The sequence below is a fragment of the Calypte anna genome, chromosome 4B (genome assembly GCF_003957555.1).
Source record: "Calypte anna isolate BGI_N300 chromosome 4B, bCalAnn1_v1.p, whole genome shotgun sequence".
Lineage (NCBI taxonomy): Eukaryota > Metazoa > Chordata > Aves > Apodiformes > Trochilidae > Calypte > Calypte anna.
In genome coordinates, this window is record NC_044249.1 from 7,038,526 (window position 1) to 7,055,982 (window position 17,457).

The 17,457-nt window shown below is 43.5% G+C and overlaps 1 protein-coding gene across 4 annotated transcripts in view; it reads right to left on the minus strand.

Moving 5' to 3' along the window:
* Positions 1-6,736: 6,736 nt before the first annotated feature.
* Positions 6,737-17,457, minus strand: part of ZNF827 (zinc finger protein 827) — a 97,620-nt gene continuing 86,899 nt past the window's right edge. Inside the window, exons 10-15 of one of the 4 annotated variants that reach the window (XR_003987580.1) lie at positions 16,232-16,403; positions 14,609-14,775; positions 11,490-11,681; positions 11,220-11,397; positions 8,775-8,942; positions 8,429-8,510 (exon numbers count right to left, since the gene is read on the minus strand). Coding sequence is in view for 3 of the 4 variants with exons in the window: in XM_030450758.1 (XP_030306618.1) it covers positions 7,703-8,510; positions 11,220-11,397; positions 11,490-11,681; positions 14,609-14,775; positions 16,232-16,403 (1,517 nt within the window). In the remaining variant the exon portion in view is untranslated. Of the gene's footprint in view, positions 8,943-11,219; positions 11,398-11,489; positions 11,682-14,608; positions 14,776-16,231; positions 16,404-17,457 lie in introns of all 4 variants that reach the window. The other 3 variants (XM_030450759.1, XM_030450758.1, XM_030450761.1) reach the window with 3 other exon arrangements.

Sequence of the window (17,457 nt, forward strand, 5' to 3'; positions counted from 1 at the left end):
CACTGCTGCTCATCTCCAGCTCTAAATTATATTTTCTTTTTCTTTTCTTTTTTCAAAATGGTAGGTACTTAAGAGTCCTATCTGTAAATGCAGCTGGGCTGCTCACAGACCGACCAAGATGTTGTGCAGATGTGGAAGCACCACAGCTGCATTTCTGGTGTCTTGCCCTGGTATCCAGCAACTGGAGAGCTTCCTGGTACAGCATGATGTTCCCATGAGCTACACGAGGAGGACACAAGCCCAGTATAATCCTGGTGTTTGGTTCAGAGGTGACCTGGTAACTCAGCCCAGGTTTGCCAAGACACTCCTGGCTGGCTGGCTGCCAGCTGTACCCAACTCAACCCCTGCCTGCTCCTGGGGACAGAGGTTTAAAAAGAGGTTCTAGAAAGCAGCTAGGGGATTTGTTTGCTCAAGATGAAGTGCCCGGAAGACATTTGGCTTTCAGAGGGTGTCCAACTCAGGGCACTAAACCCACCTCCATCCCTTTTCCTGGGATGGGCACCCAGGCTGCTGGTTGGCTGTCACTGCAGGAATTTTTTAGGTGCTTCACTGGTAGCTTCCAAAACTTTGATGCAAAAGATGATGCCTCTTCCCTTGCAGACTATTTAAGAGCCTCTGTGATGAGAAGATGACACACCACTTACTGCCACTCTGCAGACACTGTAGTGGCTGGCAGACCTCCGAGCAGGAGTGATTGCACTCGTGTTTTATTATCTCTCAGAAAATATATAGCAGGCAAGAGGCTGTGCAGGCTCCTGCATGGTCTGCCTGAGCTCTGACCCCTCGGGCAAGAGGCTAGATTGCTTTTACAGCCAGTACTTAACCTTGCTGCTGAGACTTGTCAACAAGGAGGCCAATTAGCTGCAGATATGATGGTGGATGATAGAAGGCAGGAGCACAAGTGATACATTTTTAACACAACGTGCATTTTAAACCATGGCTCTGCATAAATGATACCATCCCTGGCAAAATAAGCCTTCTCCAACGTCAAGTGTTAAAGGAAATTGTAGGGTTTGGTTTTGGTTTTTTTATTATTCCAAAACGCCTCTTTCTTAAGTCTTGTTCTGCTGACAGTTCTGCTTGAAAAAGTGTCCACTTTAAGGTGATTGCAATTTTTTAACATATAAGGCATATTAAAACTGTACATAGAGGCACAATGAAATCAGGGCAGCTCTTGCTGTCCTGAGAGGGCGAATACACAAACAGATGTTTTCTGTCACCACACATATATCTGTGTGTGTATCAGAAAAGACAGAATAGGGAAAGTTGAGTTAATTGATTAAAACTGCAGGTCTACTAGGATATTATAGCCACCTTCTGCAAAGGACAGAGGCTCCTCGTCACATATCAGTATGTGACACAAATACCCTTATCTGGGTATACATAGGGTTCTTCTGTCAGATAAGTGGTTTTTTTGGCAAAGCTGGAGAAGCTGATTGCAAGAGCATGCTGTGGTGGGGATCAGGCCTGAGCTTTTAAACATTACAGCAGCACTCATGGGCTGCAGTTGCTGCAAGAGTTACTCTTACCTGCTGGATGACTGCTTGCACAGGCAGGGTAACTGAGTCCTCTGCTCAGCCCCCTCCCAGAGACAGTGAGACACTGCCGGTAGTGCAGGGTGACCACTCTCAGAGCAGCCCTGTCCCCTTTCCTCTGCCAGCCAAGCCACTCTCTGATTTACTTGCACCTTCTCTGCTTGCTTCAACTGAACATTTGAACCTACATCTTAAACCACTGTCTCAATTAAATGAGTGATTATAATAATTTACAACAGAACTGTAGCAATTTACACAATAGAGGTCTGTGTTAAAACCATCAAGATATAATCAGGGCTTAGCAGATCAAGCTCTGAAATACCTTATAAAATCATACCAGAGAATTTGCATTATTATCTTTTAATTGCTAGGTTAACTAGTTTTATTGCTAGTAAGGTTACACACAGTGTATCACCGTAAATCTTTTTATTACAGATGTAGTGGAAGAAGAGGAAAAGACCATCTCTTCTTGAACATGACCTGCTCTCCTAATGTCAAAACTATAGATGCTTTCCCTTCCCCTAACAAGTCACCAGCAAAAAGAGGAGCAGTGGCTTCAATGCACAGGCTGTTAACAGCACCATGGACACTGACACGGTACTGAGAGAGGCCATGAAAATTAGTAGCCACACCTCTGTAGAAATAACCATAGGAACTTTTCAGTTGATCAGACCTTAACACTAAGTGGCCTGAGGGCAAGAGGCAGGCTGTGTGTATTTAATGTTAACATGAATTTATCTGAGGATATTTTTTATCTAATGAATACCCAGATAATTTTTTCCCTTGGTCATTATTCCACAGAATCATAGAATCATCATGGTTGGAAAGAACCTGCAAGATCACACAGTCCAACCATCAGTCCTACACCACCTTAGCCACTAAATCAGCACCACACCCACCTGCTTTTGCAACACCCCCAGGGACTGTGACTCCACCACCTCCCTGGGCAGCCTGTTCCAATGCTTCACCACTCAGTGAAAATTTTTTTCCTAATATTTAATCTAGACCTGCCCTGGTGCAACTTGCACCCATTTCCTCTTGTCCCATCACTCATCAGCAGGAAGAAGAGGCCAATCCCCCCTGACTACAGCCTCCTTTTAGGGAGTTGCAGGGGGCAATGAGGTCTCCCCTCAACCTCCTCTTCTCTATGCTGCCCATCCCCAGCTCCTTCAGCCTGTCTTCCTAAGACCCCTTCTCCAGACCCCTAACCAGCCCAGCTGCCCTTCTCTGCACCCTCCCCAGCACCTCGATGTCCTTTGTGTTCTGTGGTGCCCCAAACTGCACACAGGACTCGAGGTGCAGTCTCACCAGGGCTGAGTACAAGGGTGAGATCACCTCCCTGCTCCTGCTGGCCACACTGTTCCTGATACAGGCCAGGATGATTTTTGCCCTCTTGGCTACCTGGGCACACTGCTGGCTCATGTTCAAGGGGCTGTCAGTCAGCACCCTCAGGTCTCTCTCTGCTGGGCAGCTCTCCAGCCACTCCTCCACTTGTTGAAACTCATGCAATTGGCCTTGACCCATCAATCGAGCCTGTCCAGATCCCTCTGCAGAGCCTCTCCACCCTCAGATCAACACTTCCACCCATTTTAGTGTTGTCTGCAAACTTCTTGAGGGTGCACTCGATCCCCTCATCCACATCACCAATAAAGATGTTAAAGAGGAGTAGCCCCACCCCTGAGCCCTGGGGACACCACTCATGAAAGGCCACCAGGGGGATGTGACTCCATTGACCACAACTCTCTGGACCTGGCCATCCAAACAGTTTTTTATCCATTGAACCAGGATCAGGCAGCTTCCCCAGGGGAATGTTGTGGGAAACTCTGTCAGAGGCCTTGCTGAAGTCAAGGTACACAACATCCACACTCACCCTGTCCCAGACAGTCAGGTTGGATGGGACCTGCCCATCATGAGCCTGTGCTGGCTGGGCATGGTCACCTGGTGCCTACACCCCATAATGGTATTTGTGGTGGATGAGCTGCTCCATCAGCTTCCCCAGTACCAAAGTCAAACTATCAGGCCTTCCCACATCATCCTTCTGTCCCTTCATATATAGAGAGGTTACATTGGCTGATTTCCAATCTGCCAGTTCCTCTTCAGTCAGCCACAACTCTTAACATTCTTTTAGGATGTTCAGTAACTTGCTCAGTCATTTTTCAGAGCCAGTAACATCTCTGTTTCTTGGAAATATGTCTGCTCTTACGGTTCCCTTTAGTCTCCTCTCTCCATTTTAATTAGTTCATAAATCTTTGGTGGCAAAAAAAAAAAAAACAAAAACCTTTTGTAAAATGCTGACAAAATGTGTTTATGGTGTTTTTTTACATAAAAAAAAACAAAAAAACAACAAACAACCCAAAACCCACAGCAGATTTCACTACAATCTTTTAATGCACAGTGTTTCCTCACTGTGTAGCTCCTCTTCAAGGAAAGAGTTCTGATTTCACTGAGCTGCTCCCAAGCAAGGCCAGGTTCACCACACTGCTGCTTCTGGATCTGAGCTGTGGGGCTGAGGAGGGCAGGGCCAGAGAACTTCATCATCCTCATGACTGAGCAGACTCCTCAGCAGAGGCAGTGTCCCCCTTGCAGAACTGATCTGGCAGCTTGTACAGGCACAGCTCTCTCAGAGAAGTCCTGTAGCCATCCTAGGAGCATTGTTTGCTGTGTTTCCTCATCAGTTGTAGTAACCAGATATTTCCTTTGAAATTTCAACCATTGATAACATCTTACCCTTTTGCCTCTGTATCTTCTGTCCTGTCGGAGAATCCTTTCCCTCTCCTGTCAAATGAAGCCTAAGTCTATGTAAGGTGATAAAAGAAAGGAAGGAAAAACCAAAAAGAAACAAGAATCTAGCCAACCTTTTTAATTAGAGTATATTGTACTTCCAAACTGGATACACTAGAAATTGGCAATGCAACATAAGATGCAAAGGAATATAACAGTTACTGTCAAAATGACCCTGTACAGCCTTATAATGCAAAAAGCTTTATACAATACAAATTTTTATTAATGTACACAAACCTTGACAGAATGATATTTGAACATAATACAACAAGTAAATAAAAAAAAGACAGAAGAAAGAAAAAAGTGCTGAGAACTTTAACTGAATTACCAAATGGAAAAAACATGCTAGATTTCCTTAAAGAATGCATAGTGAAAACCAGTATGAAATTACCTTTATGGTGGGGGGGGGAATTTATCAGAACTGTTGGTCGGTGGTTGGTAGGGGGAAACCTCTGGAGAACATTTCTTTCTTTAGCCTTGAACTGCTAACCAATTAGTTTAATATGCATGAGCTCTGATAAATACTGTATTTTTTTTTTTCCTTAAAAAAATAAAAACCTCCTAACACACTTTTCCCTACAGTGAAAACCTCTCGTACTTGCCAGAAGGAATTAATTAATCCTTTCCAAAGTGCTGACCAAATTTCCCAAGTACATGAAATGTTACTGTGTCAGATACTGGTACAGTGGAACATTGTTGAACACGGGGTGTTTGCATGCTGACAGCTCATTCTTGGAAATTCCAGCCCTGCTTAAACTGCTGTTCAGTTTACATGGTGTCCTACTTCTTCCTCCTAGACAGCTGTACTTTACCTGCCAGTCTGAAAAAAATAAGCTTTTTGATTTGGAAGTGTTTGCTCTTCTGTGGTGGGGTCAGAGATCTACACAATGAGTGTATTTTAAGGAACTGGTATAGTTTCTGGATGCAGATTGCATGTTTCCTGCTTTTGAGATACTAAATTTTTTATGCTTTGAGGATTTATTTACTAACACAGCATTTTCTATTTTGTCTGTACTCCAGGGCTGGGAGTGGAGTGGATGTACCAGGAGTTCTGATGGAGTAAAGCATGGCAAACAGGGCCCTGAGTTACAGAGGGTGTTTAAAAGAGTCAAACATCCTTTGGAACAGATGGCTTTTCTTTACTGTGCAGACAGACAGAACTGCCACGTGCTCATTAGAACCATAACCAGCTGCTGGAATGTAAACACAAAGGTGGGACTTCTTTGTCCTTTAATTAATATTTCCAAATGATAACCTGCTACTGTTTTGGGTATTTCCCCCTTGTAAATAGCTTCCAGTATGTTAATAGGAGTGCACAGATTAAGATGCCCTCCCCAAACAGGAGGGGTTTGGTCATGACAGTGGAGAATATTTGGCCATCTGAGTGCAAAACAAATCTAGGAATCTTGCAGATAGTTAAAATTATGTGAGTTTTGTATGAGAAAAGTATTTCTACACAAGCTTTGTTGAAGAACTAATGAAGATTGGGTTCTGCTTCTAGTTGTGCATATGGCTGTGAGCCCTTGTGGACCCAAATGCATTCCTGAACTGGGGCATTGCTTCATCGGTGACGGAAAAGAGGTTGGCTACAAGTGGCCTGTTGGATCCTCCCCATCCCACAACAACCCACACAGGTTCCTTCAGGACAGCACGAGGTGAGTGGATGGCACATTAAATGTGACTCAGGGCACCTCCTACAGTGGCTTGGCCAAGGGACAGAGAGGGGGCTCTGACAAAAGCTAAGTCAGACATTTCTAATGCCATTGTGAAAGACAATGAGATCTGAATCCAAGAGACACCATGGAAAACAACAGTCCAGTAAGAGAGCATTCCCATGAGTCACATGACAACTTTGAAATGTTTCATCTTTTACACTTCCGATCTTAATGCAGAGTATTTTTAATCCTGATCTTTCTTCCTGGATCTTTAGTTTTCGAAGACACAAAAATCAATTAACAGTCAGTGAGCTGGTCTTAAGATCACTCTTGGCATTTTGAGATTAGCAAAGGTCATACAACCAATCTGCATTTGCCTCTTCCTGCAATAAAGTGCTACATATAACATGTCATTTTAATGACCACAAGTAGGAGTGTTAAATAAGTATAAAGTTAGTGTCCTAGCAGTGTACACTTTATCTGCCATTAACATAAAAAAGAATGAAGTATCACTAATACCATGGAGGGTGTTGATTAGACTGTAGACTTTGCAAGTACAGAAATATTGAGGGTATAAAAGAGAACTGTATGGTTCAAACAGCATCTTTTTATAACTTTGCATTTCAAAGAAGTTATGGAACCTTTTCAAATAAACAGTCTTCTTACCTTCAGCCTACAGATTTATTTATATTTTTTTTGCAAGTGAGAAACAAACTAGTGCAAGACTAAAGCACTGTGCAAAACTGCCTTTTTTTTTTTAGTCTGAGTATTTATACCCAGAATTTATCCATACCCTTTTTTTTTAATCCCGTTGTTGGATTATTTTTTTCCCACCATAGAATTCTAGTTATACAAGTTGTTCCTGCAAACTAAAAGGTAACCACTGCATAATACAGTATATATATATATATATCTATATAGTATTTATATGCCCTTTTAAAAACAAAAGATGTATGCCAAGGTCCAGGTGTCTGCTACACTTGTGTAACAGTTAAGAATTGGGCCTGCTGTGGGGGGGGTGTAGACAGTACACTGTGGACATGTGTGTGTGTCCATACACATGCTTTTCATTGTCATACTCTCATCCTGCAGTGCTGAAAGCAACTTTTTCCTCCTAAGTTCTACCCCAAATCCTCAAACCTTGACAGCTGAGTACAAAGCATCAAACAACTAAAGGGAGCTGCAAACAACACTGAAATAATACACCAGGCCGCCCTGAACCAAGTGTTACTCCTTCCACAACTCTGCAGTTTAGGGTGAGATGGAGGGAAGGGAGGGAGCAAGCATGTGAAAAAGGGAAAAGAATAATATTTAAATAAGCCAATACAAGGGATGTGCAAAAGCAAAGTCGTGGCACGCCACAGGCAGACTGTCTGTCACACGCCCGCACGCACACAAAAGCCCCAAAATAAAATGCATCAGTTTGTAATCTTACAAGTGCTGATTGCCATTAAGGACACTCTTTTTTTTTTCAGCTTAACAAGACAAAATAGTTTCTTAGATAAGAGTATTGGGAACATGCCTCTGAAGGTAGAAGTATGCAGTAGGTCACCTCTTGAAGATGTAATAAAGCAGCTTTCATGTCAATGCAATAAGTATACACACAGAGCCATTTTCTAAACCTTACTAATGATATAGTACAAGTGTTCATCACCTCTTTGCTCTACATTTTGCAGCAATGTACACCTGCTGGGTTTGTTGGGGTATTTTTGGTACAGAATGTAACTGTCCTCAGACAGTTTCTGCCCTTTCTGTTAGTCCAAGGTAGGCAAGGAAGGAGTGTTTAGGTGAAGAGGCACCTCCTGGTGCAGTCTGAGGTCTGGGTGGATGGAATGTGAGACTGTAGTGGTTTTTGGGGAAGAACATTGTTAAAGGAATAAGGTGGGCAAACTCTGAGTTCCAGTATTTATCAAAGCACAGGGCGGTGCCATTGACGGCCAAGGCTTTCACCGCCAAGTTTGGCTCTGCCCCACTGCTGTGTGCAGCTGACAGAGCCACTGTTTGAAGAGCCTGGGAGGCAGACATAACTGAGAGGGGTGACAGGAGGTTTCTGGAGCTGTTCACTGGGAGGAGTGGACTGGCTTCCTTGGAGGTTGAATACTGGCCCTTCTTCTCCTCTTCAGAGCAGTCCCCGTTCTGGTGCTTCTTCACGTGGCGGCTGAAGACAAAAGGGTGGGTGGTCTTGAAGAGGCACTCATCACAGCTGAAAGTCTGGCGTGGAGCATGCTTCAGTTTCTTGTGCAAGTTGAGATTGTCTTTGCGTTTGCAGCTGTAGCTGCACTGGTCACAGTGAAAGGGGCGCTCACCGGTGTGGACACGCACGTGTTCGATCAGCTTGTTGGCGGTCTTGGACAGGTAGCCACACTGGTCACACTTGTAATGGTTTCCAAGGCGGTGTTCTCGGATGTGCATCTCCAGCTCCAGCTGGTTTGCTTTCACTGTCTGGCAGATCCGACACTTGTACTCCATCTTGTAGTGAGTCTTCAGGTGGCACTCCATGGCTGCGGGGCGGTTGGTGGAGTAGATACAGAAGGGGCACCTGGCAACACAGCAAGGAAAGGCAGGGACAGAGAAAAGAGATGTCACTTGGCTGGAAGACCCCCCTGTTCCTGCTTTAACACTGTCACTCAACCCCTCTCTGACCTACAAACCAGGAGAAAAAAAAGGCACTTGGTGCTCCCTGTAAAGCCTCTTTCAAATATTTGACACATCTCTACTTGGAGGAGGTTTGGCCATTTTATGGCAGTAGAGCTCACGCATTCCCAGGAAAATACTGGAGCATCCCTTTAATCTTCTGGCTTACCTTGATGGGGAAGATTCTGCAAAGCAGGCCGGGCAGTGCAGGGTGGGTGACTGATTCACAGGTACTTTGTGTAACGACATTCCTAGTGTTTGCACGAAGTCACTTTGGCCATTTTTTTCCATTAAGAAGTGGTTTAAAGTGAGTGTTTACAGATGAGTATGAAAGCAGCTGTTTAAGTAAAGATGGAATAAACTTGTAATACCACATGTACAGCAAAAAGCTTAGGAAATTCCTTTTATGTGACCTTGAACAATAAGCTTGCTGGGTGTCCTGCTAGGAGCAGCTGACAGCCACTCCCTTAGGATGATTTGTAGGGATTCCCGTGTCTGGGCGCTGAGCTGAGCCATGCCCAGAGGGGGCGTGTGTTTGGCCGTGCTTCCCTCCAGCCGGCTCTGCCAGGGCCGGAATTGTGCCGCTGTGGGAACAGGATGCGGGCTCTGCTTACTCACGGCAGCGAGCGTCCGGACCGGGGTGGACGTGGCAAAGGGCCTCTCACTCCTGGTTCCTGGACCAGGAAGGGCTGAGAAGGCTGGAGGAGGGAATCTTGAAAGCTTGGAAGGAAGCCTGAGCTGAACAAGCCTGGGGACCGACAAACCCAAAACACACCCAGCTGTACTTTCTGTAGCTGAGGGGAGGTGGGTGAGGGCAGCTACCTGCAGGGGAAGCTCTGCTGTGTTAAGGAGTACACTCCCTTCCAGCTCTCACCTGTGGTCATTTCTAAGCAGAGATCCTTTCTCTCCGTGTGTGTTTTCCATTGCTACAACCGGTTGTACAAACAGGTTTAATATCAATCTACATGCTAATTGAGAGGCTTGAGCACAAGGAGTAACAGAGGAGGACAAACAGATGCTAAACCATCCGGACGCTTTCCCTGGTGCACACCAAGTACTCTGATCCAGAGAGGGAGCCTGGCATCGAGGCTGCTAACGTGATCAGCTCTATTGCAATAGAGGACTCAGATGTTTATGCACACATACCTCTCCTGGGCTGGGTGCTCTCTGGATCAGAATCTCAGATTTTGACCTGGAGCTGGAGGAATCATGGTATTTTTTTTTTTCTCTTCCCCCACAGCAAGCAGGAGACAGAAAAAGACAATTTACTTAGATCTCTTCAGGCTCTTCTGGACGCCTTAAAAAAAAAAAAAAATCAGAGCTTTTTTTTTTAGGTGCAGCTTTCAAGGTACCCAATTATTACTTGAGCTGGGTAGGAATAACTTATGGAGACTGAGAAGCCCATTCTGTCAGGAAGGTCTGAGTCATAGGTCATGGTTTTTCCTTGGCAAATAGAACAGATTATGTGCAGCTTAAACACAAATTGCATTAGACAACTGGTCTGCACGTCCAAAACAGACATCCTGTCATTCTGGCACACTACTTGTTTCTCAGTTTGGTCGTCTTCCCAGATTCAGTCATCACATTTCAAGTGACCACCAATCCCAGTTCATGAAACTACTAAGCTGGAGACCAGACACTGCCTGGCAAACAGAACCAGTTTTCAAGAACTGCAGTGCAAGCTGATAACACCACTCATGGTAACTTTAAAGGCGACGTGTTTGTCACGTGCCGGTTACAGAGCAGCAAAAGCACTCCTGTGCTGAGCCATAGTTCAGCTCAAACTGGTTCCAGCTTCTTTTCCTGCAGCAGCTGGAACAAGCAAAGACCAGGGACATGAATCTTGTATAACATCACATTGCCTGCCCACAGAGAGCAAGCATATGGCCCCAGCAGCCAAGCCTTCCCTCAGGGGTCCAACTTTGACATAAGGGTATGCTCATTCTCTAGAAAAAGTGCTCTATGCCAGCAGACCTCACAGGACACCACCTTAGTCAAGAACAAAGGGCTTTTTTTTCTTGAAGGATTGCATTACTCATTAAACATTAATTTATACAATAGTGACCATTCTAAGGCATGCAACCCAAAGCAGAAAGCATCAAAGTTATAAATTCTTGGGGAGGACTGACTCTGCATTAAAGTCTACGAAGTTTATAACCTCTAAGGTTATAGCTTCATACCCAGTTGCAGAGACTGTACAGTATTTAGTTTCTTTGAGCCAGGTGCAGAACAGAGCCTGTGCTGTGTGCTTGCCTTCACTCTGATGCCTTGAAAAAAAAGTGTCTCTTGGTTTGCCAGCATCTCTGTGTAGTGCTGCCTCATTCCCTGCAGGACCCATCACATACTGACTCCTATTTGACACTTCAAAAGGGAAAGGACTGTAGTTTTTTTACAGCTCTAAGACCAGTGGATTCTACATCTGCTGCTAGGTTGCCAATCTGCTATAAAGATGCAAGCCTGCACTAAAGGGCTGAGGTCATCTAAACAAAAGGAGGCCCCAAATCTGTATTATCAGGCATTTAACTAACCCTTTCTAATTGACTTCCCTTTGTTCTATCCCCACAGTATTAGAGGTGCTTAACACAGGAAAAGTTTGTGTACTTGCTTTCCTTACTTGAGCCCACCGGTGGGGACAGTGTGGCATTTCTTGTGCTCCAGTAATTGCTCAGGTGTCTTCATGAACTTATGGCACACATCACACTCGAACATCCGTGTGATCAGATGGATTTGTAGATGGCGCTCAAACATATTTTTTGTTTTGCAGACAAAGTTACAGAAAACACATTCAAAGCCTGAAAAGTAAACCAGGAAAATTTATTCCTTATTTTGTGGCCAGATCAACTGCATAGAAGGTGACAGTTTGTAGTTGTTTAACACTGTTTACCTTTCTCTGACTTTTCTTCAGTGTTCACTGAGGTCTGACTACCAGGCACTACAGAAATTACGAGCAGGTTGTTTGAACTCTTGGTTTTGGGGGTTACATCTGCATCGTCCTTGCTGTTGGCAGAGTCACTCAGTGCTGACAGCGAAGATGAAGATGGACTGTTAGATTCACTGGGTGTCTTCCTCTCTTCAGCTGATAAACAGGAGTAAAGAGAAATAACTAGGACAACAGATTAGATGGAATCTCAATGTTTTCAATTTCAGGGAAAAAAAAAATCTCTGGAGTGGTTTCAAACATGCTTATAAACAAGTCGAATAATTAATTAATCTGTTAAGATGTTATAGTTGCAAGTCCTTCCTTTTTACCAGCATTTAGAACAGTGTATCTCTCAGTTTATTCTAGAATTCAGTCTCTCTGTAATGGTGGTGGGAAGCAATCACATAACTAACTAATTCACCACCAGGCTGAAGAAAATCCCAAGACAGCACTTTGATTAGCTCAGAAACAATGAAGAACTCATCTCTTAGCATGGAAACAGAGCTTCTGTAGGTTGGGGGTGCAGAAACCAAAAGAGGCTCCTGGTCCAAGCTAAGCCTCCCTCACCTTTCCATTTATCTGGGTCCAATGGGTAAATCTGCAAGGAGGGGCAAAGGAGAATAATCTTCCCTCATTGCACCGAGGAGCATTTTCAGTAATGATTTTAAGAGAGAACAGCATGGTCTCAAGATTCATCCATTTTTATTAGGACCTTTTAGTGAGCATAACTAATTTAAAAAAACCCCTGCCTTATTTAACCAGATTTAAAACTGAAGCTTCCCTATGTGTGTAAGAGATCTATGAAGTTCAAATCCCAAACCCCATCACACACTAGAAATGAAGAAGAGTGAGACTTCTCATATGAGAACTGTCGTGAGGCAAGGATGGGCAAATTATTACCTCCCTCCTACATCTTGGTTTAATGAGAACTGTGTTAAAAAGAATTTTTACTGGAACTTCATATTCTCTATGTGATAAAAACTTATCTGATCGAGGCCTCTGCAAACACCAGTACCTATGTGCCCAGCTTTAAAGGGATAAGCAGCACCTTTTAGTCTAAGATAAAAATGTAGGAATGCACTAATGAAATCTGATGACCCGAGCTGTCAATAGGGAGGATGACTGGGATCTCATACAGAAAGATTCACTGACCTTGGGGAGCAGAGTAATAGAAATGGAATGAAATTTAATAGTGCAGAGTACAAGGTTGTGACCTGCAGGGCCAGTAACAAGAATTTTTGCAACAAATGAGGAGTGCTTAAGTTGGAAACTGTCAAGGAAAACAAAAGAAGAATTTGAACAGAACAGGGGATGAATATGAGCAATCAGTGTGGGGGAGCCTTCGAGGAAGGTAAATATAACCATAGAATGTTAGTGTCTGAGCTATTCCCAGCAGCTGCTGCTGTTTTACACTACCACCACTACTTATTTAATTTTACCATGTACAGCTGTGATTGCGTATGTTGAGAGCAGGGGTTCTAACAAGAACATGTGCAGTGAGGGACTGATACAGTGAGAAAACTCTGTTTCAAATAAGAAAAGGCTCTGTACATTCAGAGGAGAGAGGGCTGTTCTCCATAGATATACTAAGGGAATAAATTCTGTGGAAGAAGGCAAGAAAGGTGGAAGGAGCAAGAGGGGGGCTGCTGTTTCAGGTAGAGGACATTTATGGCACAAGAACAGTGTATCTGTGTTCTGATTATCAGCAAGATGCTTGCTGGAAATTTTAAAAACCTCCTAATCTTTAATGCAGGAAAATCTGCAGTGGTCTGTCAGCTGGAGTAGTCCTGAAATAATTACACTTGTTTGAAGATACATGCCAGTATCCTGGCAAACAAGGCACTTGACTTGGTAGCATCACAGGAAAAGGGACTGGAGAAAAATCCCAGGAAATCCATTCCATATTTTTACCCTCTGTATGTGCCACATGTCCTAAATTGCCTGCTGGCTGGCTCAGTTTGGCATGGTGAAGGAAGAACAAAGGAGTTTTTTACTAAAAGACTGCAGCAGCAGCTCCAATGTTTTAGCCATGATAGTGAGATTCAGTAGAGCACAGCTCAGCATTGGGCTCCACTGCAAGCTTTTCATGTGGCTATGGGTGGTGGTTCTCATCTGCCTTGACTTCCTATATTTGAAGTAGAGTTAAATGCAAACATCTCAGACAGCAGGGAGTAGAGCTGAGAGCTGTGCTGGCATAAAAATCCCTTGAGAGCTCTCCAGTAGTTGATATTTCTGTGGTTACATTTATCTCATGTGTCTGTGAGTACAAACAAACTGCATTCTTCTCTCCTTCTTCATTTCTACCTGTTTTCCCAATTTTATTCCTGGTAGGACAATAAAAGTAACTTGGCTGAAAACTTGTGCCAGATGCAATTCAGGCTCAGTATTGTCAACACAAATGTTAGTTGTTTGTGGCAGCAAAAAGCTTCTGCCTGGTGTTGTAAGAGAAATTAATTAAAAGGGTTCTAATTTTCTTCTCCTTAAACTATGCCAGACTTCATTAGTTGCACTAAGCACATTGAGCTTGTTTGAAAACTGCTCTTGCTCTCATCTGTGGCTACTGAATGAACAGGGCCAGGGTGAGAAGGGGTGACTTGGGTTATTTGATACATAAAGTTACATTTATGGTATTGCTGAATCACAGAGTGAACTAAACATCAGTGTGAGATACCAAACTGATCAGAGTGTGGAGGGGAACATCCTGTGTATTTCAGACTTACAGCCAGGTACACACAATTAGGACTCAAAGCCACCTTATCATCACTGAAGTCAAACCAGGGTTCTGATGAAATAGTCAACCAGTCAGAAATACAAAGGAAATATGCTGAGGGAATCTGGGGGATAAGGGGAATAGGGAGAAAGAGGGCTAAGTAGTCCTTCATTTATTTCACTAAGCTTGAAAATTGATCTGCACTACCAGATTATTTGCCTGGCTGGAGTCCAATTCACTTCAGCTTGAAGAGATCAGGCCTTAATTAGCAAGTATTTCAGTGAAAGTGGAGTGCTAATGGGGAGTGTGAAGGTTGCAACTAAAAAGCAAAGGAAGAGGGAGATCACTGCAGCTGGGAGAGAGAGATCATCACCTGTGTGCTTGCTGTTGACATGAGCCTTCATATCTGCCTCTTCCATGGTGACAAAATCACACGCTGTGCAGCAAATGGAGAACATCCACTGCTCTTTATCCACATGGAGGGACATATGACTGACAAACTGGACATTCATCTCTGTCTCAAACCCACACACGTGACAGCTGCAGAGGGGAATTCAAGAGTAAATGTTAAAAACCAAACCATGAACACAAGTATAGTGCCTTGCCCTGGATTTGCAAGAAAAAACTCGCTGCACAGATCTCTTCCCTTCCTCGCTGTTGAATGTTCACTGCAAAATTCTTTTGTCTGCTGACCTGCCTTTGAACTGATGGCCGTGCCAATGTGATTACAGGGCAGGCACAAGGCAACAATCCTGTACATGCTATAATGATGCTAAATAATCATAAAGTTAATTAAAAACTACAGATTCCAGATGCTGCGCATCACCTAGCTGATTCCTTTGGGCAATAAGAGGCATTGCAGCTTTGCCAAGATGTTTAGCACGGCTGATACACTGACAAACAGAGAGCTTGCTGCACACTCCAGGAGTTATTTTCAAGCCCTGGAATGGTTCCCATGCCAAACTGGGATCCTGTGCAAAACTGCCTGGCAGTTTCAGTGTATGCAAGTAAAAATGGGTTCAAACATTTCTTATGCTTGACTGGAAAATAGCAGTCATCAGCTATGCAAATAATTACCAGGGATACAGATTTCATAGCCAGTGCATAAACTGAGTGATACTGAGAGGCAATGGAAAGGAGCCTTTAATTTAACTTTCTTCGCAGCCTCCTCTTGCTCTGATTAGACCATTAACATTTAAAACAAACCAAAAACATTTAAAAAGGCAAATGCTCAAGGGCACTATTTTGCTTTCCCAGGGGGATGGACTAGATAATCTAATCCAGCAGGTCTCATTTATTGCTTACTTCTATGATTTTGTAATTAAATCTGCTCTTGGCACTTTGACTTAAAGTAAGAGTGATGTGGTAATCTGCTTGGCCACTGGAGTCCGTATCACAGTTTGCAGAGAGCACAACAGTGCATGCAAGAAGGAGAATATCCAAATACCCATTTTCTCTGGGCAATTCCTTTTCATTTTTCAGGCAAACTCCCCTAAAGGCTTGCTTGCTTTCATCATGTTGGTCACTGAAGTTACATGTCTCTAGCACACAGAGGAAATGTGTATAGCAGTACAACAATTATTATTATGCTTTGCTGTGTGATTTCAGAGATTTGGCTGAAAACAACGGAGCTGTCAGAGGTGACTGGGAGACAGTGCTTTGGATGTGCTGTGGATCTGTGTACACAACATCTTTCCAAACACTAAACTTCAATGAACACTGCATAAAAAGTTAAAGAGGCTTCTAAGAGCCCATCTGCCTCACACGGCCATTTGAAAAACAACCCCACAGCAACCCCCAGAGTCTTTCCCAGGGGTGGCCAAGCCAAACAGCATCAGCCAGCCAGCTGCGTTTTGCTGCTTCGTCAGTCAGAAATGGGCAAGACAAACACTGTCACTGCAAATCCACCCTGCAACACCAGCAGGGTGACCCTGTAACGTGTCCTAAGTGGGCAGATAAGGTGTTCAGAGTGCACAGCCCTTCTCTGGGTCCTCACCTGTAGTAATAAGGGAGCTTCTTTCCATCGCTGCCTTCAGCAGTGACAGCACTGACAATGTCCTCAGTGTCTGTACTCACCAGCTTCACAGAATGGACAGTCAGGTGCTGGTTCAGATTAGCACGGCACTTAGCAGCATAGGGGCACAAGTGGCATTTGTATTTTCTCTCTTCTGAAAAAAAAGCAAGAGAAAACCTTAAATGTGTGCTTCGTTTTGAAGCGAGCTATTTTTAGAGCTGCCAATAACCAAGTCTGCATTCCTCTGGGTTTCTCCAAGCAGCTTTCAGAACAAGATACTTTGGAAACTTGACAGTTTGGAAACTTATGAGGTCACAGCAATTACTCAAAAAAACCAAAAAAAAAAAAAAACCCCAACCCTAATTTTGAAGTAGTTTAGGGCTAGGCTTTTTTAACTCACTCTACCATTTGCAGTCAGATAATATAAAACTTTATAAAGTGGAAAACTGGGCTAACTGCTGTTCTGAGAGCTGCAGCAGAACCAGTAGAGAAACAGGTTAATCATCTAAAACTTCTACTGCTTCCTTTTCCTATCATCTTTTATTTGATTTTTGTGTTCAGTTATTATTGAGGTTGCCCATGTGATCACTTGCAGAGAGCTGATGGTTGAGGACTTTGTATTAAAACTGAGGGCAGGGAGGAAAGGGAATGCTGCACAAACTAACAAAAAAACTCACTCAAAGAACAGCTGAAGAAATTAAACAAATTCTTCTATGATGCTTCACAACTTAAACAAATGAAAATAAAAATAATATTTCAAGTTAAACATTTCTAAATCCTGGCAGCCTGTTTCTTAATTTTTTTTTTTAATGTGCCAGGCTTTATCTTGAAAAGAGTTGATTGAAATAACCAAACATTACATCAGCTCTTACAACGTTTCCCTTTGAGGAGCTGCTGCTCTAAATTTGGAACAGAATGCTACAGGTGTTAGGGAAAAGGCATTCAACAGAGCATCTTAGGACTGCAAAACCCCATGATGCCACAGAACAGAGCATTTGAGTATTTTCAGCATGGCTCTACTGTACAGTACAACTTTCACTATAGCAATAGTATTTTTCAGCTTCTGGAAATTCTTCCTTTCAGGATCTATTTTGTGCAGTGTACCTGGGCAGGCTGAGAGGGTGCATCCTCCATATAAACACCCCATGAGTCTCAGTTGATTTGAAGCTGAAACACTTCAAGAAAGTTGGTGTGGGGTAGAACAGCCC